The following is a 25,665-nucleotide window of genomic DNA, read 5'->3' as shown; positions in this document are numbered from 1 at the left end:
AAATTTTTCGTGAATAAATCCAGAAGTGTTGATGGACCGGAAAAAACTAGCCGCGAAGAGTTTGCTGTGAGACCAGTGACTTTTGTTTCTGAAGAGCCCGCAGCATTGTTCCCGCGCAGTTTGCATTCATATCAATAGTCACCGCCAGTTTACCGCTAATTTCTGATAGCAAGGCTACCACCGTAACTGCGGAATTATATTTGCAACCTGAAATATTTCTTATTTTTTCGATGCGCCGGCGCACCATGATGACAAGAAAAAGAAATTCGCGACATTCTTGCATCTTACCTCAACCAAATACAATGAATCGCAGGATTCACGGAATAATAAGCATTTACATTTGACGTTACGCAGCTGCAATTGCCTCGAATATAATCAAGTATGTATTCGCAAGAAAAAGTAAGTTCGCTCTAAGCGATACCTTTTAGCACTAGAATGACAACGCACCCTTAATCATACCTATGGAAGGTCGCAGTTATTCCAGAGCGTCATTACGTCACATCCCCGTGTTTTCATCGCTATCCACTCTTTCATTTGGTTTATCTGCTCAGGTGTGAAGTGGTTTCTCCAGTCGCCCACAGTTCCCTTGCGCACAAACCCAATCGGTTCATGCATTTCGGCTGTCTCGGTTGGGAGGTTCTTCAACAATTCTGCGCAAGCAAAATTCTCCGATGCCTTTTCCGCTAATTCCTTGAACATCTTCAGGGGCTCTTCGCTGAAGAAGGCCTTCATGTTTTGCAGACTGCAAGTGGTCAGCACTTCCTGAAGTATATTGTTGTCTTCACGAAGAGCGGCGGCGTGGTGTTTACCCAGAAAGTCGGCGATTTGGAGAACCTGCCCTCTGGTGTCCGCCCTCAGTTCCTCGTAGGTGAGGAAAAGGACATTGGCGTCATTTCTCCGTTCATACCAGGGCAAGAGATGGTCAAAGTAGTCACCGTACATGACCTGCGCACAAGCAAAGGAGCCTGGTTAAATTGTGCAACCGTAAACAAACCATTTCCTTTCATATATAAGGAAACCACCAGCGGCAGTGCACCAGCCATAGGTGGGCAACCTCATGAGTTGACTAACTCAGGTTCACGCATACTCAGATTGAGCCTCGAGTCTGAGCCTGAGTGAGACTTTCTTAGTAATATTTTGGTGAGTCGGAGTGCGAGTGAGCGGGGTTGAATAAAATTTTGGAATAAGGAACGTATTATTCTAGCCAACTTGCCTTGTGCTAGAGCCTTTAGCATATGGAACGTTAGTTGGAAGCACGCGTTTATAAGCTATTTTTGTACGTTAGTCGCAAACATTTTACCATATATGCAATACCAATAGATCCTTTGGTGTTGTTAGGCAAAAAGGGGACAACCACAGCACTATTCCACCATCGCACAGCTTTGCATGGCCTATAATGTGCAATGGGGATTCGTTTCTTAATTTTCTGTATTATTTCTCGATAGCTATTTCCAACTTTATGTTTAACGCCATCGTTCGTTAATACCCCCTCCTACGAAAAACTCGAGCGTAATAAGATTTCTGCAAATAGGGCTTCAGATTTAAGTAACTTTCTGATAATGTTGGCGCTGTGATCCTAACGGGCAACTAAGGAATAGTTTGAGAATGTGCTTGTCTCATTTGAAGTTACTAATATAGACGCACTAAGAAATGAAACATTCACCTTGCCGGACAAGAAAAGAAGAAGGAATGCTTCGAAGGACACGTCGGTGAAGTCCTTCCGTGTCATTCCTTTGAGGAAGTGGTAGAAGGACACAGCACAGTCATAGGGATTCCTCGCCACATATACGTATTGTGCGTTTTCCACAGGTGGGAAAACTCTCATCGGAAGGTGGGTAAACATCGGCCCTGTCCTCGAAGGGTCCTCCGCGACTCCAGCTCCAGCCATATCAATAAAAGGGCACATTAGTTGATATTCGACAGTGTTGGAAGGTTGTTTGCCACGCGTCAGGATGCTGTAAACGATAAAGACAGTCCAGTTTGTTCCACATTTGGGGTAAGTTACGACAACAATATCTCCTTCACGAGGCTTGTATCTGATCGCGGAGCGGATGGCTTCGTCCCGAAAGTACTTGTGCATCCAAACGCCTTCGACGAAGCGGTATGACTCCTGGTCCATATTCAAGTTTTTGGCGGGGCCTGCAAAGAGAAAACAGAAGAAATGTTGACGTGGCTTAGCTGCCATATTGTCTGGAAGGTTTTATTGCTCTTACCGAAGCTTTTCTGGTAATACTGATTCCGGCCCTGCAAAATACCAGTGCTCTATAGAAAACGCACAAACCCGTGCATTGCGTGCGGTTTTATTTTTTATTATTTTTGTTATTATTTCTCATTACTTTCGCTATAATTTTCAGTTCTTGCAGCCTATCTTCACAGCTACACCTGCTAAGTTACCATGATGATTTCGAAAAGTAACAGTGTTCGCTTGCGTGGGCGCATAGTATCTCTGATTACATAGCGATCAGGATACAGGGCGCAGCAATAACTCTCACATACATGGAGACATACCGCTGCTTCTTCCGATGAAAGACGTAGGGAAGGAGCCGATTTTGCCTTACTGAAATGCAAGTGAAATGATGATTCTAATTATTGTTAATTGAAGTGTTCGCGTATAAATAAATGATTTACCCATTCGCCGCCGTAGGTGCCTACTGGTTATGGTGCTTAGCTGCTTACGCGAATGATGCTGGTTCCGTCGCAGATGCGGAAGTGGGGTTTTGGTGGAGGCGAAATGCTAGGGCCCCTGTACTCTGCGTCGTCAGGGCAAAGAACCGTAAGTTATCAAAGCTATCCGGAGCCCTACACTACGGCGTCTCTTAAGCCCCAGTCGCTTGGGACGTTAAACTTCATGAAATAACCGGCTTTGCCTATTCTAAGAAAATTTTGTCAAACACATAGCTGAAAACATTTTCATTTCTTTAATATGCCTACCAGTCACATGGTTGGTTTCAATTGGGTAATGCACATGCAGTTCGAATTTTCGCAGGATGTATCTGATGTACTCTGTGGAAGTACTCGGTTTCCTCCTAGATGAAACTGGCCAATGTGAAATTGTGAGCTATAGTCCATACGTTACCAATTTAAGTACATTTACCGACATATTGTATAAGGTATAAGCACGTAGCTAGCATTACGTGTTTATGCATAGTCAACTGTAGACCCGAAGAGTGGAAAACTTCACGGCACCAGCGTTATTATTATTTTTATAGGTGAACATTACGCGTGTTTGAGCCGCTGGATACCTTTTTCTAAAATAGTACGGCTGCTTGCAATAGTTCTAACAAAGCATTCAAAAACTCAGAATGCACAGATGCGTTCTCCAGCATATATCGTGGGAAGAGTATTAAATGTTCGCAAGTTTTGCACATCTTCGTATTACGCTTGACGCTTAAAAAGTACTTAGGCATCCGTCTTTGACGGTCATCTTGAGTGTAGGGTTTCAAGCGCCATACTGGACCTACACGGATGCGAGAGTCATGTACGATTCAAAAACAAAACACACTTAAATAAGGTAATGTCAGTGAGTACGTTTTCTTAAGGGCATCAAATTCGTCAGTTATAACATAAAAATTTCAGGGTCCCAGCTATCTATATACGAAAAAACTGTCTGGTATTGTATGAGAACACACCTTGTCTTAGTAGAAGAACGGTGATTCGAGGTGACCGCAAAAATTGGAATTGGAATACTGGTGATACTAAAATAAGAAGCTCCTGCTTTTGGGCGAGATACTATTTGAGCCGACGCATCAAGCAATAAGCTCTGGCAAAGCTGACGTAGAGAGGTTGCTTGATAAAAGGACCTTGCTCCGGTTCTGGTAAATATGCTGCGCTGTGTGCAATACAGCTGCCGTTTGACCCGTTTTGCGCCGCGATTCCTCATGTAGCACACGCAGCAACCAGCGTACGTGTTGGCATATTTTAAGTCCGTTATGTGATTACCCTATTATCAGCGGGCTCCACGAGTGCGAAATATCGCTTCAGGGTCGTACCAGGGACCGAGCTTCGAACTTCGGGTGAATGTAGTTTCGAGCTCAGGATACCCAGTATCCGCACACGGCTGCACGATCACGTGAATTGCACGAAGTGATCGCTCAAGACATACACTCTAAAAATTCAGTGTCTCTAAGGCTTTTATTTATGTAATGGTTATTATTTAACAATACATTACACACCCTTAGAGGCATTGTGTAAGGTGGAAAGTACAGCCAAAGCGTTTAGCATGAGAGGAAGCAGTAATAAATGTAGAGCAATGAAGATAAGGAAAATATTGTAAGGGTAACAAATGTGCGGACGTACACTAATATGGCGCTGCAGCTTATACCAGACACAAATCGAACATGCAACAAAAAGAGTGTTGACTTTTGAACGCGACTCCTCACTAAGTTAAACTTGACACAGCGAAATGCGAACAGGAGAAATAGTGAGCGAGCAGAACGAAATAATGATTCAGGTTCCTGCTTAAAACTTCCGTAAAGTCCACTAAAAAGGCTCGTCATTTAACTTTCTTGCGAGTATTATTTATACTGTGCGTAAATATTTTGTCTTGTAAGGTTACGACTGCAGTGTCATGAAAGGACATCGCAGGGAGATTTGCCCTGCTAGCATTCTTGCGGGCGCCACCCTGTAAATTGCGCTTGGAGGCCATGCTGCCTTTCTGTTTATGGTTATTCTGCCTTTCTGGCTACTGCATGGGACTGTGACACCACATACCGCGCTAGCATGGCTTGTCAGGTCTCCCTGTGTCACCTCGCCACGTCACAAGGTTTGCAAGATGTCCGCTATGACGGCCGGCATCGAGATTTAAAGGAACATTTACAAGCAAATTCTTGTTTACGACATTCATGGCTTAACGAGATGGTATATGCGTCTGATAGTCTTGCGAAAAATCATAAATATATTATGGGCTCATATGATAATGGTAGCATTGTCAACTACGATTAAGTTTAGCACCATTTCGGAGTGTGCTCGCGAAGTCATGAGTTGACCCCGGCTCTAAGGATGAAAATAAATCTGTATGAGCTTCTTTAGGGAGGTAACAGAAATGGCACTAGTTTTCTTTCACGTGCGCCTTTATCCTGTGTATTTATTTCCTCTCATGCGAAAAGGCTTTTATTGGGACTGTATTCATCGAATGTATTGTTTCCTTATGCTGCTCAACTGATCGGCGACCAAGAATTGCTTGTATGTTTAGCCGTGTCCGAAAATTGGCAGTGTTTTCTTCAGCAAAATACCTTACATGATCATTACTGGCGGATCTCCTGACCACTCACCCCGCCGCTGTATCATCCTCTGACGTAGTGTTCACACATTTCCCCTGCAGTCACCTCGAAACTGACACTAAGCGCTTTAAGTTAAGGAGCTCGAGCGCGCTTTAGGCGGGGGAATGCGCTCTTCTAAACGTAAGTGCCGAAAAGCGACTTTCGATGAGTGATTACGGAGTGCCCTCTACGCGCTCCAACTCTGAGACGGTGCACGGGAGCTCACGCCTGCTATGGCTTCCGGAAAAATGACGTGTTTCTGACTCTCTACACTGCAAGTCCGTTGTGCAGAGCGACATCTCAGTGGTGAGCATTCTCGGCTCTCACATTGATAATGTACTACTGACATTGGCTGAAATCTTATGAGACTGACGGATAAAACTTATTTTTTGCACGCTCTTGAATGCCCGAAGCGCAATATTTGGGAGATATGCTTCGAAGACCACCACTGACCGGTGTTGCCAACCAATTTTTGGACAATGCACTACGTCACGGTCAAAATTACCCTACTTTACCCTACGCAACCTTTCTGTTACCCTACATTTTAACCTACGCATAAAAATAGCGCACTGTAGCAGTAATAAATAACAGAGCACACTTAACTGTATGACATTCAGACGCGTGGTGGCGCTGAAGTCGGTAGCAACTTCAGCGGTTTGACAATTAGCTTCGAAGAGAGTTAAGGAACATGAAAGACAGCAGGTAGGAAGAGAAAACATTGCGGTATTTGTATGGGAAGAGCGTGGACTCACAGTTGAAAGAAAGAGCTAGGGGACTCATCAGCAAATATACGGCAGGCAGTGTAAGGGACATGGTAACAAAAAATGTCAAGCGAAACATCACAGAGACGGAAAAGGTGTATCGGATTGCAGTGATGGAAATACGGCTCGCAGTAATTACTGAAAGGGTAAAGATGAAATAAACAAGGATGCACTTTATGCTAATTCAATGGGAAGAGGTTTGCAGGCATGAAATGAAATCTTCTCGCGAAAACAGCTATAATTAGAGTTAAGCTGGAGGATCTATCATCCTGCAGTGGGTAGAGAGTAGGCAGAGAATTATTATGGTGATAGTAAATGAACTGTTAGGAGCGACGCTGAGGTCAAGTCGGCAAACCTTCGCGTTTGATGAGTGCTATTGGTAGCTAATATTCTGTTGAAAAGTAAGCGCCGACGCCTATGGATCTCATGATTCCGGCAGCCTTATGAGCTACGGCGTTAACATGTGGCCTTTTGGTGTTCAACTCTAAAATGTAGTTGGAAAAATAACGTCCTAGATAGTGGAATATTTATTGAAATTATTAAAAACTAAAACTTACCTGGTTTCACTAAGAAGGCCCGGTAGCTCCGTGGAAAATGAAGGTTGAAACATATAATGCAGCTCGAAAAGCTCCTTCCTTAGCATACACTGAATGAAACGTACCAGAAATAGGTCCATTGTGACGTATATACCCTCACACACCGCAAAACTATCATCGTAGAATACAACAAAACACAAATTTAAGTCATACTCTTGCGCCCTTTAATCGAAACTTTTGTCTACAACTATGTGTATTCCCTGCGACAAAATATTGCGTCGGAAAAGGCGGTGTGGTTTCATCTTTCGATGTGTACCGGCGCTAGAGAAATGTCTGTCTAGATGTGTTGGTTATTTGAGACATCTAGAATACCTCGCGTTATGCAACGTGCATTTGAGTAGTTCCTGCGTCTGTTTCATATGTATATTTTTTCATCTTTTTTAAATCTGCATGCTACACCATCAAATATGATACGTTGTGAAGTATTTCATTTGTTCATCTCGACGCAATTCAACAAGAAGAACACTCCAGAAAAACGAAACCAAATACTGACTCTCTCGCGATAAACTGAAGTATCACTAATAGCATGCTGCACTCTTTATCCTAAACAACCTGACAAATAGTTACTAAGTGTACATGTACGACTACAGCGGCTTAAGAGGAACCAGAACTTACTGTTGAAAGGTCCAAAAGCATGGTATATCTGTCTGTTCTGTCCAAAGTTGTGTTTTGATATTTTTGCTAAGACTTCTAATATGTACTGGCGTTTCGAAATTTAGTTCTATTCCAATCGGAAGAAGCATGATTCGGAAGTAAATTTTTCTTATTTGTCACATGTGATCGTGCGTCGGATGACTGTAACCGTCATTAGGAAAAAGGTATTTTTAGGCCTTTCCCTTTTCGGTATGAGAGACAAGTGCAGTGCGCCGACTGACAAGTGTCCCTAAACGTTTCCTTGAGTTACAGATAGTTTAATGGCGAAATTGTAAATGAAAATATTCGCATACGTTTTACGGTACAGTGACGCAGTTCGCGCAGTGTTGCAGGGTGGATGAAGTTCGTTCAAGTGGTTATGGAATTTTTCTTCTGTTTGGCACTTTGTGTAATTTTCTTCATTTCAAAGAGCGAACTCCCGTGCACGTATGAGCAATGCGTATTTACTAATGTAGGAGTTCATGTTCAACGCTTCCATTTGCGCCCTTTTTCGCCCAACTATCGCACCCATTTAGAACGGGCGTATTCTTAATCGCCCGAATTTCTTTTCCTGTTCACTTTTTACTGCCGCGAGTGGGCACGGCGCATGAATGTGTCGTTTATTTTTCACGACCTCCGAGATCCGTATTAGAATCTACACGAGCGCCCAGATTAGTACCCTTCGAAGAAGGGCGGCGTTCTGCAAACTTTTTATTGAGCGCTACAATGCCATGGAAAAGAAACAAGGATATTACATAGTTTCCACCATGTGCATGTAAACAGTTTGGTTCTTATGTTGAGCAGTATATATCCCTTCAATAAACAGCCTACTGGTTGAGATGAAAATCCTTGAACAGGGGTGTCGCTGGCGTCTTGTCTACTTCAAGGCAGCGAATAAGGCTGCCTTGACGAAGACAAGACCACTTGTCGAAACGTTGGCTTCAGTGTAACCCCTTTTAAAACATATTTAACCTTTTGAAGAGATTAAAGATTAAAGATTGAAAATCTCTATCTTCTAAACTACTGCCTTGACCGGCTGCTACATGACACAACGAAGGCTCTTTCAAACCTTCAAGGCAAGTGGCAGTCGCTCCAAAGCGTCATTACGTCGCTTCCTTGGGTCTTCCTCGCTATCCATTCCTTGGTTTCTTTTATTTGGTCTTCCGTGAAGTAGTTTCGCACGAACCCTGAGCCCTCGTGCATCTCGACAAGCTCTGTCGGCCGGTTATTCATGTCCTCAGCGGCAGCTCTTTTCTCTCAGATTTTCTCGAAGAGTTTTGTCATTCCCACCGGGGTTTCGCTAAGGAATAGTTTCATGTTCTCGAGGCTGCAGGCGTGCAGCACCTTCTCAAGAAGAGCGTCGTCCTCGCGCGGTGCAGCGCCATGATCCTCACCGAGAAAGTCGGCAATCTTCAGAACTTGAGCCCTCGTGTCTGCTTACAGTTGTTCGTAGGTAACACAAAAAGACGTTAAAAAGACGTTAACGTCATTTCTCCGCTCGTACCATGGCAACAGGTGGTCGAACTAATCACCATAAACTACCTGCGCAGAAGAAAAAAACGAAGCAAGATGGTACCGCAGGGCAACACAAAACCTTCTGTTGCTCTATGGCACAACCTGTTGCCTTTACCATTTGCGACGCCTTCTACAGAATTATGCATAACGCTTCTTTTTCGAAGTTGTTTAGACAATCACTCTAAGAAAAAGTCGAGTATTTTGGGAGTATTTCTACCACAAAACAATAATCATCATCTGGCTTGCTCACGTTCCCTCTTGAAAACCCGGCTCTCATCAATATCCTATCAAGAGTGATATGTCACGCTGATAACGCCCGCGCCCTTCGTGACCGGGAAGTGCTGGGGCCGCGGCGATAACGCGAGGAAAGTACGCGAGGTCGATGACGATTACGGTTCTGCGGCAGAAATACTCCCCAAATACTCGACTTTTTCTTACGGTGTAGTGGCTAAGAAAGAACAAGATACAGTGAACTTCGGATGAATTCAATATCCCTCATAATTATTGTTTTCGCTCAACTTCATTGCACAGATGTACTGTTGCATATGATCGCTCTGCTGAAGACACTACTATGTTCGACGAGTCGTTCGACTGCCATTTTCCGCAAGCCACGTCAAAAGTACAGTGTGTCCTTTGCCCTAACGAAAATAAGTGAAAACGAATTTGCACTATGTTTAACATAGTGCAAACATTTGATCCTATTGATGCAATACAGACATTTGACATCCTATTTGATCCTATTTATGCAATAACAGAGCATGAATGACGTCAGGATACACAGATAAAGAAGCCAGTTTCTACCGTGAAAAAGACAAACCCACTTGTCGAAACGTTGGCCATGCGATACCCGGTGTTTCAGAATTTTTCATCTCTTCAGGACAAATAAGTATGTAATCACAATTTAAATAACATTATTCACTATCGAACGCATAAGTAAACTTGTTACAAGCATATTTTTGTTTCAAATGAATATCGAGTGTCTTGAAGTAATGTTGTGTAAATTTATGCATTTACAGACCGTTTTCGTAGGTAACGTCTGCAAGCGTTAATATTGGTCACGCAGAGTGACTATTAGGATTGGCATCGGACAAAAGAGTGCACGAAATGGCGGCTCACGCGCCCTAATGAGAAATTTCACACTTACCTTGCCAGATAGGAAAAGGCATAGGAAGCCCTTGAAAGAAACGTCCGCAACCGTCTTTGGAGTTAATCCCTTTATGAAGTGATAGTAGGACACGGCGCAGTCGTAAGGGTTCCTTGCCACGTATATGTACTTCGCGTTGTCCACCGGTGGGAAAACCTTCAGCGGAAGATGAGTCATGATAGGACCTGTCCTAGATCAATTCAGGGCAGCGTCTGCTCCGGCCATGTCAATGACTGGGCATAAGAGCCTAAGCTCGACGACAATGGATACCTCCTTGCCACGTGACAGGATGTTGTGAACAATGAACGTTGTCCAGTTGGTTCTACATTTGGGATACGCTACGACGAGAACATCTCCATCTCGGGGTTCGTAATTCGTAGCTGAGCGAATTGCCTCGTTCCTAAAGAAATTGTGTATCCACACGCCTTTGACGAAACAGTAAGACTCTTGGTCCATTTTCAGCTGGTTGTGTGCGTCTGCCAAAAAAGAATGTTGAGAAGAGAATTTCAGATTAAAAAATTTTAAATACTAATTTTGTGCGTGGTGTCAAATAATTCATTTGCTGCTATTTAGCATCCTTCTTTATTTTCCCTCCTCTCTCTCTCTATCATCTTTTTGTTCCCTTTCCCAATGCTCCAGCGTAGGGTAGCCAACGGGACACGTCTGTTTAATCTCCCTGCCTTCTCCTTTATCTTTTTTTATTCCTTCCCAGCCTACCGTTTCTAGGTGATTTGATTTCTGTAGCCCACATGAATTATTGTAATAAAATTCTTTCTGATTTCCTTTTTGTAATCTTGTCGCATGCAGCTTTGCTGATGTCGTTTGCGAGACGGAAATGACGTCAGTAACATCTCGGTGGACCACGGTTCAAAACACTTTCGGCTTAAATGTAAAGCTTCCATACACGGGCACAATAGAAGAGAAACAGGAAATACAAAGGGTTTTCTGGGTGTATCAAGACCTTGGGGACTGGATGGTTCATAGCGAACTGTGTTTCTGTTATATTATTTCTAATTATGTTTGATATTTCGAATAAATTGAGTGCTTAGCCCGAGCAAGAACGCCCGCTTGTTTTATTTTGATGCATTCGGATTTGACCCGCAAGGATGGTTAGCCACGCTCGACGCTGACTGCGTCGCAGTGTACGAGAAGCTTCGCGATTGTAGTAGATCATTTTGTTAACATTGCGCGCAGGACGCGAATAGTCAAGATTATTCCAGAGCTTGCGTGACCACCAGTGATAAGGCTGGAAAGTTCGATGCGTGATGTATAAAGGCGGCGCGTCCCAGCCATGACCAGTCTTATCGACGGCCGACGCTTTGTTCGCCGCTATCAGGATAGAGTGTCTATTTTCGCTTTCTTAACCCTTCCGCCACCTTGCGGGATTCCGCAGAACTGATTTTCAATATGTGTCCAGTTGCTTCGAGTTGTCGATGAATTCGCCCTCGGGCTGCCAATTACTAGCTTCCTGGTTAGCTCAATTTGTAGAGCGACCGCCCCGGAAAGGCGTTGGTCCCGGGTTCCGACCCCGGACCAGGACGAATTTTTCGGCAACTAAGGGGATTTATTTCTGAGAAATCCGTATGGATTTCCTTCTGGCTTCGTGCTACAAACGGGTGGTTGTCTATCTTCTCTTTCTTCACCCTTCCGCCACCTTGCGGGATTCCGCAGAACTGATTTTCAATATGTATTGCTGTAGTTTGACTTTTAGTTTCCCGACCACAAGTTCGGCCAAATAAGTTTCATCTTAGGCATCCCGACTGCTACATTCGTCAACGACACGACTGCGTGACAATAGGGACAAGAGCATAATTCAGGTTTATATCGTAAACAACGTCATATGAAGACTGAAAGCAATACGCAAAAACATAGCACATCAGAGCAAAGCCCCCTCCTCGTTCTAAAGAAACTGGTTCACCACTACCGCCAACCGCACGTGTCAACCTCCGATAACACAAACGCCTTATCCGACGAGGCGATAGAAGGCTTCGAACGCATGACTGACGTTCCTGCGTAATATCTGTAGCTTCAACGACAGCGCGAGTCCGTTCATCCTTGTGTTCATCAAGCCTAGTAGTGCTTCAGTAATTGAACGTGCACCTGCTGCTGCTTAGATATATGCGTTTGCATATATTTAGGGCACAAACAGATATGCCTTTGCGGACATTGCAAACGTAGCCATGCAATCTCTTTTTGATACATCTACCGGTTGCCCGGAACGTGACCAAAGTGACCCATAGAAGTGACCCTCTCTATGTAGGTTGTTTCCCATGGTGTTAAATGCGTAAGCAAGCATGATCCGGCTCAACAAGAACACTGTCCCTGTCTCTGTCACGAGAGATGATCATCACCTTAAAGAATTAAAATTAGGAGAGAGCATTGCGCAATGCGATAGAAAGAAAACAGTGAAAGAAACAAAGAGGAAAAGAAAGAAAGGAAGTTATTCACGTCATTATATGTCATCTTGTTCATGGGAGACTCATTGCCTCCTGTGCGAATTTTGGCATATGCCAAGCTAAGGAGGCAACCAGGACAGCAACCATATGTGCGCAGATAGATAGATAGATAGATAGATAGATAGATAGATAGATAGATAGATAGATAGATAGATAGATAGATAGATAGATAGATAGATAGATAGATAGATAGATAGATAGATAGATAGATAGATAGATAGATAGAAGCGTTCAAATTTATTTTGCTTCACTGGAATATGGTTCGCATTGAAGAGAAAAAAATAGGGAATGTACTAGATCTGGTCAGGTACCCACACGCGAAGCATCGCTTGGCTTCCAAACTTTCTGATAGTGGAAGGGCGCGTACTTATTTGATTCCGCGCTTCACCTTCGACGCCGAACACGAGTTTCGGTGGTCTCAGAGTGCGCTTGCCATGGGACCGTTGCACAAGTTAACGACCATTAAAAAGAAGAAAGGCACCATGCGATGCCACCCAAAATGAACGTTCCCGAAAATGCTGCAGCATACAATAAAACTACAATAGAACTCTACACTTACGCATAACTTAAACAGCTACCAAAAAAGATTCTATGCAGATTTTTTGCACGTTCTGTTCATACATATCGTTGCTTGGTAACAAAACGTTCAGCGGTGATTATGCTCCTATCCCTGTCCGTTCGCCATGCTTGTTTCAGCTACGCATTCAGCTTCCGTTGATTATGAATAACCAAATAGACCCTACATCCACGCAGCATGTTTCCCTACTCCGGTTCCCGCGTATGCAAACCTTACGCTCCACTACGATGAACCCTTGCCAACTAGATCGAGTTTCTATAGGCTTCAACAGGAATAGGCGCACGGCAAAACAGATAAGTAAACAATTTTAGGTTCAAGTGAAATAGGTGTCTGAAGAAGCTTATGAATGCTTGAACTTGCGTGTATGTTTCAGTTTACGCGCATGGCAACATAGCTATGCAATGGCGATGACCATGTGAAGACCGCGGTTTTAACAGCAAAGCTGTTTAAGGCAGCCGTAATTTGTGCGGCGTTTCCTGTGTAGCCTGCCCTGTGTGGCCTATTGGGTACATGCCACAGGATTTGTCGGTTCATGACATGAATAACGTGAAAATGCTGTCACGTGCTTCATCAAACCCTTTCTTCCACACACGTGTGGCACATACCCGTTCACCGCGGGCAGCGGTGTACGGGTATGTGACACAGGCTAGTGATAGTTTTATCTACCCATGAACGGCGAGAACAGACACTGGTAATTTAAATGCGAGAGCGTTAAGATAAAGCAACATCGGCAGCGTTGACACCACGAATGGAAAAAATAAAAATTAAGATCCCAGCAGGAATCAAACCCAAGCACTCTGCGTGGCAATAAGAAATTCTACCAAAGAGCTATGACAGGTCTATAAACTGGATTGGAAAAATGGCCTATGCAGGCGTAATGGCGGTGCAACGTGATTTGTGGTTGTGGCGCTGGCTATCAAATTTTACAAGAAAGCAATAAACACTACATTTATAATCCCACGATACAAGCCTCACATCAGGTTGAACGTCTGTGGTTCCAGTGTTGGATCCGCTTTTATAGCAGTCTAATAAATATTACATTCTTATTCCTAAGATTCATCAAGTTACAAATTAGCGAAAGGTACGTATTATATTCACATGATTGCGCCATAAAGTGCACTTAGTTTTGATAATACTAACGTGTGTACTCTAACGTGAGGGCTGACGTTACGTCGCACCATAACTTACCCTTTAAACACCAGTGTTGTCGACATGCCTGGTAAGCCCACAATGCTAACACAGCTACTACATTTTCAAAAACACATCGATCCACCTCGTAACGTTTGGTCAAAGCCATAAAATACAGCATAGAAGTACTAGCTGAGTGCTTCGCATTAAACCAATTCCCACAACGCGTGGGATCTACAGAATTTTTTTTATTTAGAAATTCCAGTAATTTATCGAATTCGTCATTTGAAATGTAGCTCAATTTGTCGGCATCTTGTCAAATAAACCACTTATTAATGAAAAATGTTTAGCTTCTTTTTACTAATTTTTCTTGCTTATGTTTGTGCACTTCACGATGTTCTTCCTGAGTACGGCTCTTGTGTCTCTAATTCTGTACGCATTGACCGGAAACAGGCTTAAAAGAATCTAAAGAGAAACGTTAATCGCCTAACACCACCAGCAAATTACACAAACTTATTTTGAGAGCTTCTGAATTTGTTATACTTATCTATCTTTTTTCGAGGAAAGAACTCAATACGAATATCACCATCGATCTGATTGGTACCATCGGTGAACAGTGTGCCTCAGAGTTTCGTACAAACCAGGCCCATAGCCAGCGGGGGGAAGGTGTAGGGGCCCGCCCTTCCCCCCCTTCGAAATTTTGGTGAAGTACGTGTTTTTACTAAAAAAATAAAAATAGGTGTTTTTCTCAAATACTCAAGGTTTTCACCAAGTGCCCCCCCGAAAACAATTCCTGGTTACGGGCCTGGTACAAACTTATATGTTTTAAAAGCTGTTCGCTAACATTTCGCATATTTGAAAGCCACTCATGACGTATAGTCAAGGATCTGTTTAACTGGGGACAGCTATCAAAACGATTCACTTTCCTTGAATTTATTGCTTTACTGACATCTTCCGGCAATATTATGTTTATTGTATAACCGTTCAGGTGCGTCTATTACCACAAAAAATTAGGCCGAAGCCAGTGTTTTCCCATTAAGTGCCGTGGTCATACTTGGGGGGGGGGGGCTCTAGCGGAGAGATTCACAAGTTACCAAGTCCAGTCAAGTCTTTAGCCCAGGCAGAACGACATGTCTATGAAGAAATCTTACAAAAATTAAACATATTTTAGTCTTGGCTCACATTAGAGGGATAGGAATCCACAATTCTGCTACTCTTCAAACTATTCAAGATCTGAAGTTTAGAAAGTCATGATGCATTCAGTTTGTAGTTTTTTTACCAAAAAGATGTCAAATATACGATATATTACAACTCACATAATCTAAAAGACACTAATATATTCCACATAGGCGGCCGCAACAATCTTTGGCGTGCTCCGAAAATATCGGGAAAGGCTCGCTTTGAAAAGAAACACTGACGACTCCTATATTAACCACCCAAAGAACAACGACCGAAGGTACTCTAAAAAGCGTATCAGGCTTGAGATACCTAGTAGAGTGCTTTTTGCGAATACCTCCTGAAATAATGCATGGGGCAGACAAAACCATTGTGTTCAGTATCTTTGTGCACAGGCAGCTGCTGACGCTCTGACTGTAATGAGATATGAGTGTCGATGAAACTTGTCAGTAAAGTTGCGGATCAGCACAAGTAAACATTACGGCTTCACGCGGCCACGAGTGGAGCGAATATTGGTCTGTCTGTCTTTCTGTCTGTCTGTCTCTCTGTCACACGATTCAGCCACCCGGCTATAGTCACTTCGAGCACGGAGCCTCCATTTGCAATATAGCGTGACCGCAACCGAAGATGCGCATGCTTTCTCTAACACAAAACTACAACGCACGCAACCTACTCCAAGAGTCAGGCGAGACTGAGAGAGGAGGCGCCGTCAACGCCGACGGCACGAGGGCGAGCCACGCCGCCAGAGACATAGCCTATTGGCCGCGAGATCGAGCGGAGTCGCCGCCTGGCGGCTACTGGCTGAAGCGCGCCTAGTGTGGATTGCTGCCTGCGTCGTCTGCTAGCCACGTTGTGTTTGCATGTGCGCGTACGTCCTGCAAGTTCTCAAAGGGCGGTTTGTTCTGTTACGTTAGCGCGAGTTTAACTGCTCGTACGTATACCTAAGAGGGTGTACAGAAGCAAATGAGCTTGCTCGGCTGCATGCGCATTGTAATAAGATCAGTGAGTGCGACTTTCGAGAGGGCTGTGTATTGGTGTCGTACCCTTCGTTCGCCAGAACCATTTCAGTGTTGGTGCCGCTTTCTGGTTCAAGCACATCGTAAAGTGCACTTGGCATAGTCCCAAACACGAGGAGCATTAAATAGTGTGTGAATGCAGCGTTTCAGCGACTCGGTGGTAAACAAAAACGAGGCTCATGCACTTTCGTGTTGTTGTGCTTAAGATGTCCTTTTATTGTGCGGTCGTTGTGCCGCTACAGCGAAATATTTCTATCAAGTGAAGTCTGAGACTTCGGTAGTCAAACTGTCCCTAAAAAAAGAAAAGAAAAAACAGACAATTGAATGACACGGCAGTGTTAAACGGAGTTGCGGCGCGCAATTTAGCTTGGGGCGAAATTTATGCAGAACCACCCGTGTGCTTAATTTAGGTACGCTTTGAAGGACCCAGGTGTTCAAAATTAATCCCGACGGCGTGCCTTACATTTATGTCGCATACTATCACGCAAAACCTCATCGTTTCTTTCTACATTATCTTGAGCGTTTGCGTGGAGTTGTTATAAATTGATGGAAGGCAGTGGGCATTATTAGTTTGAGAAAAAAAAGACACTTGTTCCGTAAAATAACCGGAGCTTTTGTTGCATCATTGTCGTGCATGTAATCAATCGATGAGAGATGTGCTAAACTCTTACCTGCGTATATATGCGTATTCGTGTGAACAGTGCTATTGGTCTCATTCCACAGGAATATATATTCCACAAGGCAAAATATAAATAGCAGCAGACTATCGCCTTTCGACGACATTTGCAGCGAAGCTCGCAGATACGCGGCCAATTTTTTTTATCATATCAATTGTTGAAGGTACTTGATGTCATACGTGGTACCGACGTTGTTCTTTGCTAACTATGTAGCCCTCGGCGAATCTCAAACATTTTTCGGCACTTTCCTTACTGCCCGCAATAGTAATTTTCGGGCACGAATTGTATATTTTATCCGGTGATGCTGTCCGGATTTATCTTCTATCCTGTGATGCTCTTTTTTATCCGGCGACGCTGTCCACACTGAGATGTTGTCCTCACTTCAGTGTCGAAGTGGAATTATGAACATGCCACGATCTCTTGCAGAAAAATTGGCCGCGTATCTGCGTGCTTTGCTGCAAATGTCGTCTAAAGACGATAGAAGAGGCGCTGCGTGAGATATGAACGCCATCTGGCAATACGTCAGGAAACGTGAATGCTGTGTTGCGAGCTGGTAGTCCCGGCGCAGCAGCAGGCGAAGACCGGCGGTGACCAACGCGACCGGCGGGGACGCCAGCCAGCCCGAACACGCGGTTTGGCGCGAAGCGCCGAAGCAGAAGAAACGTGCGCACTCAACGAGTACTCTCCACACACTCTTTTATATTCACGTCGCCTGGGTAAAGCAGGACTGCCAGAGCGGCGCCCCATGGCATTCGTACAGTGCAATACTGAACCGAAACCGAAACACAACAATGAGCTCGTGCAGAGGGCACGGAGGAAGCCAAGTTTCGGCGCAGTCGCATTTTCAGCGCAGCTTAAGAAACTAGGGTCTCTAGAATAACGTATCTATGTATTTTCTATTAAAGGAACACACCACCTAATACTTACCTAGTGATGTTGCGCCTCAGATATGTTTGCTTTTTGATCAACAATGTACACAAGTATGAACCTAGTCAGCCGTTCACGATGGCTGGCCCTTGGGCAAGTGGTTCAACTTTGGCTGAGTGGCTGAATCGAGGGACGTGCCGACAAACAGAAAGACAGACAGACAGAAAGACAGACCAAAATTTCTGCGTTTAAGTTCCCCAAGAAAGACTATCGTCTTTAATAATATCCACGAGATGCAGAAAACGCAAGCCTCGTCGAGTACAGTAAGGCCTTGTACCGGCTTCCTGAAGCGCGCACAAGCGCCCCAGTCCACTGGATCGTTGTGGTGTATACCACCTTGCAGTATTTGCTCAGACGTGTTGCGGAGCGACAGGTCAGTGGTGGACGTTATCGGCTCTACATTGAATAATGTACAACTGACATTGGCTGACATTGGCTGAAATCTTACGGGAGTCAAAGAAAAACCATTTTTTCACACTCTTGAATTCCCGAAGTGCAACATGTGTGGCGGTATGCTTCGAAGAAGACCACTGCTGATATCATTCTTCGCCGTGAGAAGAACCCTGCTTCGATCAGTGTTATCTCCATTTCCAGATGCTTGACAAGCTTGCACAGCTTGTTGACTACCGCCTGAAAATCGCTAGGTCGCAAGTGGGCTACGTCTGTTTGCCGTATATGCCGCGCCGTGGTTGTCTAGTGGTTATGGCGCTTGACTGCTGACGCGAAGGTCGCGGGATCGAATCCCGGCCGCGGCGGCTGCATTTTCGATGGAGGCGAAAATGTTTGAGGCCCGTGTACTTAAATTTAGGTGCACGTTAAAGAACCCCAGGTGGTCGAAATTTCCGGAGCCCTCCACCATGGCGTCTCTCATAATCATATAGTGGTTTTGGGACGTTAAAGCCCCGATATTATTATTGTTTGTCGTATCAAAGCCCCCCGACTCGTCATGTGGTATTTTTCCTTCAGCAGTGAAGGGTAATGCACCATAGATTGTACGATGAAATTATAAATGTTCGGCTACACTTGCAAGAGAGGCGGCAGGCTCTCTTGCGCTCATTCACCTTTCTCCACCTTTCTTTATCAGAGGCACGTTCCTTGTCAATCACAGAAGCTGGGCCAGCGTCCGTATCACTGTACGTTTTGGGAGCATGCGCTCAAGTGTATCAAGTCGTTTGATACTCCGGCCAAAACGCTCCAGTTTACTTCTCACATATTTGGTCAACCAGAATAACAACGAATCGCTCTCTTCAGAATAACAGTTGCAGAAAGAAAACAGAGAAGACGCGAAAATAAACGCTGTATACATACTGCTGCTTTTTAGCAAACATGTGATTTAGAATCCACACAAACGCCCAGAAGCGCTCTCCGACCAAGGGCTTTGTTTCTTGAACTTTTTATTGACCACCACAGTGTAAAGGACAATAAATACTAATTTCACATAGTTTCTATTGTGCACATGCATTTGTTTGGGTGTTAGGATCTAATGTGGAGCTGCAGATAGCTCTTAAATATTGCGGCTACTGTTTGACTCAAAAAGGCTGTTGGTTTGACAAAACAAAGGCAGCTTCAAGGCATGTGGCAGTCACTCCAAAGAGTCATTACATCACTTCCTTGGGTCTTTCTTTCAATCCATTTTTTCATTTCATTTATCTGCTCCTCTGTGAAGTAGTTTCTCCAGTCACCCACTATTCCCTTACGCACAAACCCTGAGCCCTCGTGCATCTCGGCAGGTTCCGTATCCATATTTTTCAATACTTCAGGGGGAGCACTTTTCTCGCAGGTTTTCTCGAGGATTTTTTTCACGCCCTCCATCGGGCTTTCGCTGAAGAATATTTTCATGTTCTCGAGACTGCAGGCGTGCAGCACCTTCTCGAGGAGAGCGTTGTCCTCGCGTAGTGCAGAGCCGTGATCTTCGCCGAGAAAGTCGGCAATCTTCAGAACCTGCGCCCTCGTGTCTGCTTTCAGTTGCTCGTAGGTAATGAAAAGCACATTAGCTTCATTTTTCCGCTCGTACCAAGGCAGCAAGTGGTCGAAGTAATCACCATAAATGACCTGCGGATGAGAAAAAGAAGCAAGGGGTACCGTAGAGGAATGAAAAAGCTATTTTTTAATAAATCTGCCTAAGGAGCGCTTGTTGCATATGCGCCTCGTGCGCTGGTATGGTGGCGCCACCACTCGGCTCCCCTGGTGACTAGTGAGGAAAAAGGCGGATCACGACTCCCTACCCTCCAAAGCATCCCATGCATTTTGAATTAACTTTGCGATTCCGTTGCGCAAAAGCAAACCAGCGCAATCTCTCGACAACACGCCGCACCAATGATGCAACACCTCTTCTAAGTTCCACCGATTTGCAATGCTCCAAGTTAACCCCTCTCTCCACTTTTTTATTTCTTTCGGTTGCCGTGGGAGCACGCGCTGTTCAGTCAGCAGCACACCCGAAAAGGCTGGCTGGGCTCGTCGCTTCCGTCGCCTCTTACTTGGACGTTGCAACGTTAAAATTGTGTTACCCGTTACACTCCTCAAAGCAGAAGCGCACCAGGCGGATAGGTGTCGCTCCAAGGAAACCTTTTACACAATATTCTTCATCGCGAAGCTGCCAATATTAAGAAAATAGCACAAAACTGACACATGATTGGATATTCACAAACCTAATACCCGTGCTACGAAATTTACACATGAATGGACATTCACATACTTAATCACAGTACTACCGTTGTCCACGTAACAGCATAGTTCCCACGTAATTAACGTTCACTATTGTAGCCAGGTTGCACAACCGCTACTCGCAGTATTTGCCACGCAGCTCAGATTGACAGTCGCTGTTGGTGTTCGATAAAATAGTGGACAAAACAATGGCTATCACGCATATGCAAGAAGCGGCACACTTACCTTGCCGGACAAGAAAAGTGGTAGGAAACTCTCGAAGGAAACATCGGCGACCGTCTTTGGCGTTAACCCCTTTAAGAAGTGGTAGTAGGACACGGCACAGTCGTAAGGGTTTCTCGCCACGTATATGTACTTCGCGTTGTCCACCGGCGGAAAAACGCTCAACGGAAGATGGGTCATGATAGGACCCGTTCGGGATGGGTTCAAGGCCGCACCTGCTCCGGTCAATTCGATGAACGGACACATGAGCCTAAACTCGACGACACTGGAATGTTCTTTGCCGCGTGACAGGATGTTGTGAACAATGAACATTGTCCAGTTGGTTCCACATTTGGGATAAGTCATGACGAAAACATCGCCGTCCCTGGGTTTGTAATGGATAGCTGAGTGAATTGCTTCGTCCCTAAAGTACTTGTGCATCCACAGCCCTTCGACGTAACGGTACGATTCTTGGTCCATCTTGAGCTGGTGGCGTCTGTGTGCAAAAAAAATTGCGAGCAGAAGATTAGTTTAAGAAATAAGAGTTATACCTTTTCTGCGTGATCTCTACTAACTCTTTGCTGCTTTCTAGCGTTTGGTTTGTGAATATTTGGATTTCTGTGGCAGCAATATGAAAAGGATTTTCTCTTGAAATTATTCAGTAGTGATCGTTTTGCGCGCAGCTTTACTCACGTCATTTCCGAGACGCTAATGACGTTAGTAACGTCTCGCTGGACCGCGGAACAAAACATTCGCTTTAAAAAGAAGGGTGGCAGATCGGGCTAGTTGGTACTGCATGATCTATAGCGTAATAGCCCGGAAACAGAACAAAGGACCCTTTTCTTGCTTTGTTCGGTTTCTGCAGCTTTATGCTAGAGATTTTCTTTAAAAAGTAACCAGTCCATATATGCACATAAAACACCAGAAATAGGAAAGGGGAATCACGATAGTGCTGCTTATATCGTATAGAATATTGATCGTGTAGCTCAAACAAGGACGACAAAAGGACAGATACAAGTACATACTACCGATTCAAGGTTATTTGGAAACAATGAGGTGAACGAACGTGAACACTAAAGCAAGATACGAAGCTATCGCACGCCAGGCAAAATCCCTCTCCTCGTTTTAGAACAATTGGTTTACCACTGTATTAAAAAAGAACACAGTCAAAACAGGGTCACAGCGCCCTGACTCTCTTCGGTTATTTATTTCACCCCTTTTGGAAGGTAGACTAAGAAAAAAGATGGTTATAAAATTTCTGCAAGAGTCACTTGACTCCCGTGAAGCACGTTTGAATTGGCTTCCGTGTTGAAGACGCCGCCGTAGACGTCATATATATCACGTAGTACGCTTTCGGCGCCGTTCATATACGCTATGTGTCGTGGTGCCGCGGCTCGCCGTAGGCACAATGGCGGCGACGGCGTCTCTTGTCTCAGTCTCCCGTGTCTCTTGGAGTACGTAGCATGTGTTGTAGTTTTGTGCTCGACAAAGCGTGCGCATCTTCGGTTGCGGTCACTCTATATTGCAAACGGAAGCTCCGTGCTCGAAGTGAGCTTGGAGGGCGCCATATTCATAGAGCTGCGGGCACGCACAATGTACGCCTGTTAAAGGTGAGTGTAATGCTTTTTTAGGCGTTATGCCTCATTAGTTGGGCGTCTGCAACGGCTCTGCAGAAGTAGGCTACCAGCCATTTCCAATGGCAGCCTGTTTCGGCGGGGCCGTTGCGGATACCCAACTAAAACTTCTAACGATGTGAGACCATTGCGCGCGTTGTTGTGCAAGCTCCCGTAATATGAGCGACGCAATCAGTTATCAAGGACGATTGTTTGCTGATTGCAGATTGTGCCTGTACTGCTGAAGGTACACGATGTCGTTTTGAGATGCGTTTTCGTGCAAGTCCAAAGAACATTTGCATCGATATTGAGTGTACATCGTGAGCCCACGCGTGGAAAGATGAAAAAAAAACTCGGCGTGGAGAATACTTAGACGCACTAATAAATGGTTTTTGTTGATTGAAAGACTGTGGTTTGGGTGTAGATATGATACGATGCTTCCAGCACGTACGCGGCCGTCAGGTTCACGCCTCGCTGGTAAGGTGAAAAGCGCGTTGTTGGGGCCGCCGCCGCGCACTCTTTTCCCATCTTTTCTGTTCCTTATTTTGGTGGTTTTCCTACATCTGCGAAAGCGTTCGGCTTTATAACAGAATCGAGTGAGTGTACGTTACTGTAGGAGCTATGTACGGTAATTGTAGCATATGGCATGTCGGATCTAAGCGTAAACCGCGTCCCCGCGCACTGGGTATCATTCCGGCGCTCTCACTCGCATGTGTTTGAGTCTTCAAGGATGGGTTACTTTCGTAAAACACGCGGTCCATAACCGCTGATGACGGAGTGCCCCTGACTGCCGGAGTATGCGCTTGGGTGTCGGAATATTCCAGCTCAATGCCGGGCTTATTCCGAGAGCTAATGTTGACGCGATTTCTCAGACAAGGAGTGCTTTCATTCGTGCATTACCGGTGTCTATTGCGAAACGAGGTTCCTACCATCTGTTACGTGAAGATTTGTCTTCGTTCAGAATTAATTTAAAGCGATACATTCGTGCCTTGTGTGTGTACAGTAACGGTGCACTGCATCAAGCGTGATTTGAAGTGCAAGTAATCAGCCTTTCTGTGCTGGTTATTCCCAGAATCTCGAATCGCCTCTTTCACCTCTTCAGTCCTAATGACAGCCACACATAGAGAAACGAAGCTGCCGCTATGGTATGTCGCCTCTCCACTCGTGATGGGAAAGTCATCAGCGTCGTTCGTCCTGTCAACGAGGCACACGGTCCTATACTCCTTTTGGTTGGACAAGAGGACGGAGGCGCTCAAGAGGTGAGTGGCACCCACGCAAATGTGCCTAAACCAATGTTGCTTGTCGTTTAATAGAGGCTCATTTGATATTGTGCCGCAAGTTCGTAATAAGCTCACGTCCTACGGGACGCCAACAGGCAGAAAAAAGAGTGTTCCACACTCGCCGTCATGGCTACTGGCGACGCTGACTGACGTTCCCACGTTTAAATGTACATATATACTCTATAAAGCTCTACCAACTGAGCGCCGCGGTAGCTCAGTTGGTAGAGCATCGGGCGCGTTATTCGAAGGTCGTAGGTTCGGCCCCTGCCCGCGGCAAGTTATCTTTTCGTCCACTTTTCTTTCTTCACATTTACCTTACATTTACTACTAATAACATCCCCTACACTTTCCTTGGCATTATTATCTGTTAGTGTTCATTAATATTGTGTATAACGAAGAAAAACGAGCCCTTGAAATTACCACTTCCTTCCTACATTCAAGAGCTACATTTGCAAGTTGTGTTTTATACGATAACGGCAAATACATAGTTCCTTGCGGCCTTGCCATGACTGTTTGCATGTGTTGTTTTGTTGTGAGCCTTCATTATATCTGTGTAGATCCCTTATTCTGTAGCGCTTCGCAAACTCTTACAACAATTCGGTTTTCTGATCACATTAGCACGTCCTGTTTTTGAGGTACCGCTTTACATGGCTGCTCATGCTGAAGAGGAGCGACAACATAACAACTCGCAAGTCAGATTCCTGGAGCCATCACTACTTTTGGATTTATCTATAAGCATAAGGAATAACTATGGAAACATAATGCCGATTTCTGCAGTCTATTTTGCAGCATATGACACTATGCACACCACAGTCACACATTTTAGTTGGCCATACTCACACAAGCATGTAAACAAATCCTCCGTCAGCTGTTTATTTAGAAATCACAGACCATCTTTTCGCGCTTCCTATATTACTCTGCCGGAAAAGCTTTGTTATTTTGATGTGTTTTATTAAAGTATTGCTAAAACTGAACTGCTCTTTCTTTGCAGTCACTGGGCTTAACGGCAAGTATTATTAGAATTGTTTAAATTAATACTTCACTACTTCCATTTGTATTCAAGTGTCAACAGAGCATGAGTCAAATGACTAACTTGAAATAGTTCCACAGTAGCTTGACGCTTCGGTATCTATCATTTGACCCACTTAGGTGTATTACCGGCAAGAGATGTCTGACACCCTCAGGAGTGTTAATTTCATCCTTCAGATAAGTGTCATTTACCTCTTCCAAGAGGGTCAAGGTACTCTCCTAAAGCGCACCGACGCTCAGCTACCAAGAGAGTTCACGTATCTTTTCAAAGAGAGTCGTATTCGCGGCAAGTGGACTCTCCGAAAAGAGTCACACATACTCTTTTTTTTTTCCTCTTCGAGTGCACCGCCTACCGCGCGCGTCTCCCTCGCAGAACTCAAACTCCTTATTTGACACAGTGATAGAGTATTTATGAAAACATGAGTGCTGTTCTCGCGTTACTTGTGCAGCTTCGGTCATAATACGAGTGCCATCATCCTGGTGTTGATAAACCGCAGCAGTGCTCGAGTACTTGGCTATGCATCTGCACCCACTTCCATGCCGAACAAAAAAAATAAAAGCTTTGTGGTTGCGTATGTTCTACGGAACATATTTTACGCTTGCGTAGATTGTAAGCAGTTTGTCGTTCATACATGTTCCATTTGGCTGTACATACAAAACACCTAATCAAATTGCCGCTTGCTCTGTTTACTATGGTGTTAAATGAGTGAGCTTTGCTATGCCGACTCCACGAGAAAACTGTGTGTACGTCAGGCAAGTAAGACGATCAACACAATAAAAAATTAAATGTGCAAAACAAAAACTTTCATGGCAGTGCAGGATTTCAAAGCAGGCCCCATGCTGAAAAGCAAGTGCGTAAAGCACTTGGCTACGCATCTACGTTTGCAAGATGCGTGCATATCTTAATCATGCGAATTCGTTGTACGAACGGTGCAAAAGAAATGTAAAAGGCGAACGTTTTATATGACGGTTTCACTGAATTTCATGGAAGGAGAGTAAAATCACTCTCTAAAA

At 44.5% G+C, this 25,665-nt stretch overlaps 2 protein-coding genes across 2 annotated transcripts; both read right to left on the bottom strand.

The window, feature by feature from the left end:
• Positions 1-459: 459 nt before the first annotated feature.
• On the bottom strand, positions 460-5,286 carry LOC125756414 (amine sulfotransferase-like). Its single transcript, XM_049411179.1, has 3 exons — positions 5,271-5,286; positions 2,006-2,139; positions 460-945 (listed from the first exon to the last, which is right to left on the bottom strand). Exons 1-3 carry the CDS (start codon positions 5,284-5,286, stop codon positions 460-462), a joined length of 636 nt encoding a protein of 211 aa, XP_049267136.1.
• A 13,821-nt stretch (positions 5,287-19,107) lies between these two features.
• LOC119373760 (sulfotransferase 1C2) lies at positions 19,108-21,220 on the bottom strand. Its single transcript, XM_037643821.2, has 2 exons — positions 20,754-21,220; positions 19,108-19,916 (listed from the first exon to the last, which is right to left on the bottom strand). Exons 1-2 carry the CDS (start codon positions 21,207-21,209, stop codon positions 19,431-19,433), a joined length of 942 nt encoding a protein of 313 aa, XP_037499749.1. The 5' UTR covers positions 21,210-21,220; the 3' UTR covers positions 19,108-19,430.
• Between the last annotated feature and the right edge of the window lie 4,445 nt (positions 21,221-25,665).

This window comes from Rhipicephalus sanguineus, chromosome 11 (genome assembly GCF_013339695.2).
Source record: "Rhipicephalus sanguineus isolate Rsan-2018 chromosome 11, BIME_Rsan_1.4, whole genome shotgun sequence".
Classification (NCBI taxonomy): Eukaryota; Metazoa; Arthropoda; class Arachnida; order Ixodida; family Ixodidae; genus Rhipicephalus; species Rhipicephalus sanguineus.
Note: the sequence above shows the minus strand (reverse complement) of the source record. Positions and strands in the feature narration are given on the sequence as shown.

Coding starts and splice junctions, on each gene's coding strand:
- LOC125756414 (XM_049411179.1), bottom strand. Junction 946..2,005: donor GTGAAGGAGATATTGTTGTC/GTAACTTACCCC, acceptor GCTTGTGCGCAG/GTCATGTACGGTGACTACTT.
- LOC119373760 (XM_037643821.2), bottom strand. CDS start 21,209: ATGGACCAAGAATCGTACCGTTACGTCGAAGGGCTGTGGATGCACAAG. Junction 19,917..20,753: donor CACTTTTCTTGTCCGGCAAG/GTAAGTGTGCCG, acceptor TCTCATCCGCAG/GTCATTTATGGTGATTACTT.